The following is an 8,037-nucleotide window of genomic DNA, read 5'->3' as shown; positions in this document are numbered from 1 at the left end:
TATATAAATAACTAACATCCTACTCACTATTCAGATGCCGGCTTGTGTGTTACCAACTCCATCATAATATCCTCTACTTGAGACACACTAAAAGGAGGTATTGGTACAATTGGTCCCACATTATTTCAGATGAAAACTACAGATAACAAATGAAGAAACATTAATAGACCGATTTTTAAGAAACATGGTATAACATTTGGGGATTTGTGCTTGAGAGCTTTCATGTTGTGTTTAAGAAAACAAAAAGAGGAGAACACATCAATTACATAAAAAAATGGAATGTCAGTATTATTAAGTGCCAAGTGAGATTTAAAAAAATCTAATATTTACATTATTTTCAATATTATCTAAATACCGTACATTAGCATACAGGCTGGAATTAAGGAGTATTAGCTACAGTATCTTAGTTTTATCTCAAATTCAGAAATAAGCCAATTAACACTGTTTATGTTGTGTATAGAAATCTTAAGATTACATTTGTAGGTTGTGTGTGCTTTTATAACAGACAGTAGATAAATTACCAGAAATTAGGAAGATCAAAGATGCAAAAAAAGGTTCATACAGTAGTAGGTATTCACCTCCTAAGATTTTTCTCTATTTATGGGGCGTTTTGAGCTGCAACTATTTCTTAAAAGAACAACAGCCTTTGATAACAAATCAAATATTCTTTACTTTCTGAGCTGTAGAGCTCCTGGTCAGATTTTAAACGTTTTTTTAAACTTTGGACAGGGCCAGTCTATATGCTAAACTAAAGTAATCTCGCCTGGCTCTAGCTTCATATTTAACATTCAGACATGAGAGTGTTCACAAAGCTTTTATGTTCCTGTCTTCAAGAAAATAAAATGTCACACTGCACCTTTAAGAAATGTTTTCCCACAATGGCAGACACCTTTATCTCCAGTGATAGAAACACATTACATTGTCCATTGGCATCTGTTTGAGTATATTCGTTGTCCATGTAAAAATGCACATTCAGCCTTGTGTCATTTCCAAAATACAATATTCTCATAATAGAATACATCATATCTGCAACTGTCCAAATGCCGAATAGTTTATACCAAATCTGCAGCCATGGCCTTACAGGGAGGTTTACGGCTGTCTTCTGTTGTTTGGCGATATGTGTGGCAGCTCAATGGATGATGTGCCAATAGCACTGCCTGGCCTTGGCAGTCAAACAGGTAACATTGTGCCAAACACTGTCAGTTTCCACATGTATAATGAGTCTGCGTTTCCCCACATCATTTTGTTGATGAGTTGTAAACAAAACTAAAACATGTCTGCCAAACATAGTCTCTCCTTTTGCCACTATCCACTTCCTGAATACTTATTTTAATGTAATTGTCTTCTTGCGGTATCGCCTCTTTGTAGAAACATGTATTTCCTTCTTGCTTTTTTTTAACTGTTAGATTCAATTTGTTGCATTGTTATTGTTGCCTTCCTCTGCAGCAACAAACTTGATCTCAGCGTTGGCAGTCCTGGAAGCCATGCTGCTATCTCTGACCTTGTGCTTGAACAGAAACGGGAAGGTTTTCCTGAAGGACTTTTGGAAGGTGGCTCCCATGAAACCGTAAACGATGGGGTTGACCGAAGAGTTGGCGTAGGACATGCAGTTAGCCCACGTCTTGATCTTGTATGTGGCGTAGGTGGGCCGGAAGTTGGGATAGAAAGACTGGAAGAGGATGAAGATCTGGATGGGACCCCAGCAAATGGCAAAGAGGAGGACGATTACTACCACCATCTTGGAGATTTTGCTCCTGATACTGATAGTTCTTTCAGACAGGAGGTTGACCTGAGGAGGACAAGATGAGTATTATAGTATTAAGTTCAGGCTTAATAGCGACATCTTCTGGAAGTTTTGGTATAGCAGCTTTAAGTTCCTTTTAGACAGGAAGTTGTCATAAAAAAGGAAGTGTAGCTCAGAGAGGGATATTTTCATGGTGTGCAGAGAATGGGAATCACTAGTGTTGAATCCGTGGCCATCCTTCTTTGCAGAGATGGTTTGACACAGGATTTGTAAGTAAATATGTTAATTGACAATATCTTTGTTTGTGGATGTTATTGAGCAGGATTGTGACTATAATGAGATCATAATAAGAAGAATGTTCTATGTATCCTAGCTAAACTCTCACTTACCTGCATTTCACTTGCTGGTAGCATCCATATGGTCCAATGTTACATTATGAAACATCTTAAATGTCCCTTTGAATATCCTACTAACCCTAAAGTTAATACTACAAACCTTCGTTCAAACAGTTACATACACGGAAATTATGTTTATCTTCATGTTAAACATAATAATGTTTTGAAAAGGATTTCATTAACGCTCCCTAGATGATGTTTTTTTTTACATTGGTTTGTTATTGGGGTCTCTAGGGATCTAGTCTGTGTATGTTAAATATCTTGTTAGGAGAGTTAAAGTGAAATACCAAACAGAGTACTTTGACTTGGATTTTACCTCTGCTTTTTGTCTCTACCAATCTCTGAGTGAAACATCCGGCTCATGCTGAATGTTCCAATATGTTCGCCAGCTAGTCATTAACTTTGTCTGCTTCTCATTTGGTGCAGAGCAGGGAGCAGATAGTGATTTTTCAGAAATCACTATCAGAGTGGGGAGCAGGAGCTAAATCAAGTTTCAGGCTTTAAATCTAAATTAAATAACTAAGAGACGCTGCATAGAGCTAAGGGAAACTGCGTCGTTGGGTTATACTTATCTTGGTTTGTTTTGAGTGACACCTTTTACAGAAGTCATTAAATCCGTTGTTATTATTCAACAATTCTTAAAAGGAAGGTGTTTTAAAAGACACTTTCATCGCAGACAAAATTAAAGAAAAGTTAAGAAGTATTATAAAGACAGTCCCAGTATGTAGAACAGAAGAGCTTTTACACTTTTAATTAGCAAAAGGAACCCTGTGCATACCTGATAGTTGTTGTCTACTGGCTCCACAGTGGGCTGGCCCACCCGCTTCACCATCAGAGTGTAGCAGAAGGAAATGGTGAGGACAGGCAGCAAGTAAGCAGCAATAAACTGGTAGAGGATGAAAGCCCTCTCGTGTGTCTTTGAGGGGAACCTCTCCATGCAGTACTGCCTTGGCCCGTACCAGTAACCCTCCTCTATACGCTGGTACATTAAAATTGGGGTTGACAGAATGAAAGAGCCTGTGAAAGGACGATGAGTGTGTTAGTTGAAGTAGATGAAATCATCATAAATGCTAATTCCCGTGCCTACTTCACAATTGGTCCTAATTATTCATTAACTCGGTGGTGAATGAATTAAAACAGGAAGATTAAATGTACCTAGGGGAAATGGTGGGAGAGAGTTTTTCATTAAATGAGCAGAACGTACCGATCCAAATGCAGATGCTGACAATCATGGCTACTCTCGGGGTGCGGTGGCGCAGAGATTTCAGAGGGTAGATTGTGACGTAACAGCGGTCCCCGCTCATGGCTGTCAGTGTTATACAGGTGGCTTGGACGGTCACCTTGGAAGCACAGTAAAACATGTCCACATGATTAACACAAATATTCTACTTTCTACTAATTTTACTATTTTGTTAGAGCAAATGTATTTTGGGAGAGATGTTACTTTTAATCAGCATTATGAGGAAATGTTGTTAATTAAGTATCTGCCTAAGCTCCAACTCTAAGGCACTAAGTTAGCTAGAAAGAATATTTTCAATTAGCATACAGACAACTACACTGAAAACACTGAAGCATTGACTTTAATTAAATGTATTATGTCAACATATTTCACATAACTGTATTAGGTTAGTTGAAAGCAATAATCTTAAATTTGAATTGGTTCAATTTAATATTATTGCTTTCAACTAACCTCATACAGTGATGTAAAATGTGTTGACATAAAACATGTAACTAAAGTCAATGCTTCAGTTTTTTCAGTGTCTAAAGTTTTCCTCCAAATCTTTTTGACAGAACAAAGAATTATTAGATGAACATCACGCTGTGTTCTTGCTGAAGTCGAAGCCACATTTGAAATCGCTTATCTCTTTTATGTGTAAACTTATTTGTATGTACATGGACAGATACTGTTTTGAAAACATGTTGCATCTACATTGAGATTGAATGAATGCCCAGTAAAAATGCAAAGAAAAACAAGTGTGAATTTGCTAGCCCACTGTTTTACAATACATTTAAAAAAGATCCCATGCATCAGCCCAATTCAAAACCAGCTAAATGAAGCAGATACGTCGTCAAGCTTCGGGATCAACTTCCCTCTTCGGCGTAAAACTGGAACTGTCGCTAATTTTGTAACAATGGTTTCATATCAGCATCTCCCAGATGAGAATAAAAACTCCAAAGCTTTTCTTGATGGGATTTCTTTATTTTTCTTCTTCTTTTTTGTTTTTAAAGCTGATATTTTTGAGCTGCTTGGTTTTTGCAATAGTCCTAACACTTTGCAATAAATGAAATCTGTCTTTAATCCTGTCGTTCTGCCTCCATTAATAACCAGAAAATGCCCTCAGACTTTCCCCCTTATCCTTCTCAATCTCTCATTTACCTGCTCACTTGATTCCACTTTCCTTCATCAGCCCTTCAGAATATAACCAGCTCATTTCCTCTCCTTCCCAGCCAGATTGTCAATATTTGTCCTTGGTTTCCTGTGGACTCCTTTCGACCTCTCTCTTTACCAACTCACGTGATGTATCTCTTGAACTAATATAACGGTTTGCACATTCTGTTGCGACCTTGTTAGCTTATTCCTGACTATTGCCTGACTAAATATCTCTTCATCCTCTGTCTTAATGGTTTAAATATGTCCGCATTTTAGCTCTTTACCAGCTCTGTCAAATATATTTGGTATTTGAAGTCCAAGGAATTGTAATAACAGGACAAGTGGCCACACTGTCATTCCATTTTCAGTTTAAACCTATGTCTGAATTTGATACCTGACACCTACTATAGAAAGAACATCTTAAAATGAATGCAGCGCTTCATACAGACAATCCTGTGCATGAATTCATGGACAAAAACGTAGAAATATAGCAAATGTTATAGTATATATGTCGTGATTATTTTCAGTGCAACAAGTAAAGTTTTAACGAGATGTAAACATGCTTGAGAATGTGTGCTCATTAGAGGAAGTTGTTTCCTACGAGAGCCTATTGCACATTTCTTAAATAACCCTTGCAACAGAAGAAAGGCCCACACACCTTTCTAACAGTGTCCTGTGCGTCAAGCCTTGTAGTTAATCATCCTTCATTAAAGAGCAAAAGATAACTTTAAGCAGCTTTTGTAAGAAGAACCCACCTTTTTTTGTGCTAATAAGCTCTTTTGCTTTTATACTGGAGAGCATGCAGAAAACAGAAAGCAGAGAGGAGGTGCCTTTGTGATAAGTAGTTTTAATTATCGTATGAAGAAATCCTTAATTTTTGTTTTTAATAGCGTTTAATGACGCTTGATTTAATTAAACTTAGAAACATCAGAGGAATTTGTACATGAGGCTAAATGTGGGATTCATGCTATCTAAGAAATGTTCCTGTATTGCAGAGTTTGACTCACTTCTCCATAATTCACCACGCACATCCTTCTGCTCCAATCTAAGTCATTATGTCCTAAAGTAGAAAGCATCCTGACTCTATTGATGTATTCCTTTCACACACAATTATACATTGAGTTTCAGGAGACCAGAATGAGACAGAAAACGCTCCTTTTCACCCTCTTTACAAAATAATCCCTTCTCTTCAAATTCTTTGAAATATGTGCAGCAGAGGTGACAAATGAGAGGTCAGAAGTTCTCTCTATGCTCTTTTCAAAAGAGAATCTAATTTAGTCCCTCTGTGTCTATGTGCCTGCCTCTTTCTCGCTCCAGCTCTTATGTGACTGAAGCCAGCACCCATTACCCCTCATAGGTTTGGACTGTTTCAAAGGATATGATGAGAGAGCCAGAAAGGGTTATGATGAGTTTGGTGTTGAGGCCACCGAGGAAGTGAGTGCTGCAATCCCTCAATTGCTGAGGCGCCTGGTGCATTAGGAAAGACTCTACCCTGTTATCTTCAATGCATGGTGTCTGTTCAGTGGAATGGGCTTAACAAAGGCAATACATTTAGACGTGCTTTCACAAGCCATAGTCTTTGGCTCGTCTGAGCAAGTACAATTGATGGTTTGGTTATTTTTCACTTATTTCTGGTTTGTTTTAATAATGCAAAAGCTGGCAAAAGAGAAAAACATATTTGCTGAAGGGCATGTATAAAGGAGCAGGGCCTGAAATGCACTCGCAAATGTCCTTCTTATTGATCAGAAATCTTGTATAGCAAACCTATAAGCTTTGCAGAAGCCGGGTCAGTCCATCTCTGCTCACTGCTGTATCTAACCAAACTAATGCCAGTGTAGGAAGCCCATAATCCCTTCTTTCCCTTCATGTCTGCATTGCATTACTGTATGTGTTGCTGCAAACGAATGTCACGAAACATTTGAAGATCCCCTATGGCTTGTTTTCTCGGACCAGGTGTTTTGGAAAATAGACGCTCTATATGCACAAGCTCTTCTCTCTAACCCAGAAGAAGATATAAGAGTTGTGAAAAGCAGATATTACCTTTTTGGATCCATTAGATTAAGATGGATAGTATTTCAAAGTGGCGAAACAAAAATGAAAAGGACAGATGTAGCTCCTCACACGCAAAAATAATTATATTACAAGCTTCTATAAATGTGCACATTGAAAGATAAACATTCAACATAAACAAATGCATCAGGCTTCTGCGTAGGTTTGTGTTTTTTGTCAAATGATTAAAGTAGATTTTACCATCAATTAAATCACAGAAGGCATAATTTGTTTGCTTGTCAACAAACGGCATTCTTTCAAGTAACACCTGCTTACATTGCTTCACCAAAAGAGGGAACAACAGACTAAAAAGGAACTTTTTTCTGCATGATAGTTAACAGAGTTAACTTATTTGCATCATTATTTACCAATGAACAAAGAGCATGCGAACATCATTAGATTCTGTAGCACAGTGGTTCCCAAAGTGGGGGGCATGACAGACACAAAAAAAGGTAAAAATTGCTAAGCTAAAGGACTCTCAGTGTTATCTCAGTGGGTCTCAAACGTTTTGGTCACCATTAATGTAAACAATTATTTCCGACGCACACGTTTATATGATTATTATAGTTATAAAAAAATAAGAGAATAAATGAAAAACAGGGATGAAAAACTAAATGACAGTAAAAAAATAATAAAGTTTAAAAGGGTGATTTGTAAAATATCCATAAAGAAAAAGTAAATCTGTTTACAGTTCTGTTTCAAATGGGTGTTTAGAGTTGTATCCATAGATCTCTTCATTTTGCTCTCAAAGTGCACCAGATTGATGCTTTTAACTTCAATATTTAAAAATAAATCTTCCGGGGGAGCTTGCCCCCGGACCCCCCTATGTCAGGTCCACACACCACCTATAAAAATAGCACTTTTACCCCTGCTTATACCTATATGCCGTGAGCTGATTATCGAGCCTTCATTGTAACAGTCGCGGGTACGTTGTGTGTGTGCGTGGGGATTGTTGCAGTAGAAAATTCCACTGTAGCGACCGGTACATTAATGGGAAACCCTAAATGTTTGAGCACCCTCTATGAAACGTCAAGCTACCCCACAACACCCCCAAAATAAATCTCTGGCGCCGCCACTGAGCCTGACTTGTGTTGGGGGGGCCCGACTTTTTTTTTCCTCCAAAGGGGGGGCCTGACAGAAAAAGTTTGGGAACCACTGCTGTAGCAGATTGTCATTATATATAGTTGCACAACTGAATACGTGAAGCCCCATTAGTCCCCTCAAGAGGCTGCAAAATTCAATACATCAATGTTTCCAAATGTATGGTGTGTATGCTGGTGCTAGAGGACAACGCTTTTTAACCAAAAATACGATCTACATCTGCACCTTAGGAAATGTCTCTTACTGCATGTTATTGTGAAAACAGTTATTTCACCTAAGTAGTATTATTCATCCCGCTTCCATCACATTAGTATGTCATAGCAAGTGACAGGTGACTGTGACAGGTCACTACCTCTCCCTACTTATGCTAATGAGCT

General features: G+C 38.1%; 1 protein-coding gene across 1 annotated transcript in view; it reads right to left on the bottom strand.

The window, feature by feature from the left end:
• Window positions 1–44: 44 nt before the first annotated feature.
• Window positions 45–8,037, bottom strand: part of kiss1ra (KISS1 receptor a) — a 19,474-nt gene continuing 11,481 nt past the window's right edge. The window contains exons 3-5 of the mRNA XM_010767627.1: window positions 3,344–3,479; window positions 2,918–3,156; window positions 45–1,789 (exon numbers count right to left, since the gene is read on the bottom strand). Of these exons, the coding sequence (XP_010765929.1) occupies window positions 1,409–1,789; window positions 2,918–3,156; window positions 3,344–3,479 (756 nt within the window). The 3' untranslated portion in view covers window positions 45–1,408. The remainder of the gene's footprint in view (window positions 1,790–2,917; window positions 3,157–3,343; window positions 3,480–8,037) is intronic.

This window comes from Notothenia coriiceps, unplaced genomic scaffold (assembly GCF_000735185.1).
Source record: "Notothenia coriiceps isolate Sejong01 unplaced genomic scaffold, NC01 NC01_scaffold00004495, whole genome shotgun sequence".
NCBI classification, from domain to species: Eukaryota; Metazoa; Chordata; class Actinopteri; order Perciformes; family Nototheniidae; genus Notothenia; species Notothenia coriiceps.
Note: the sequence above shows the minus strand (reverse complement) of the source record. Positions and strands in the feature narration are given on the sequence as shown.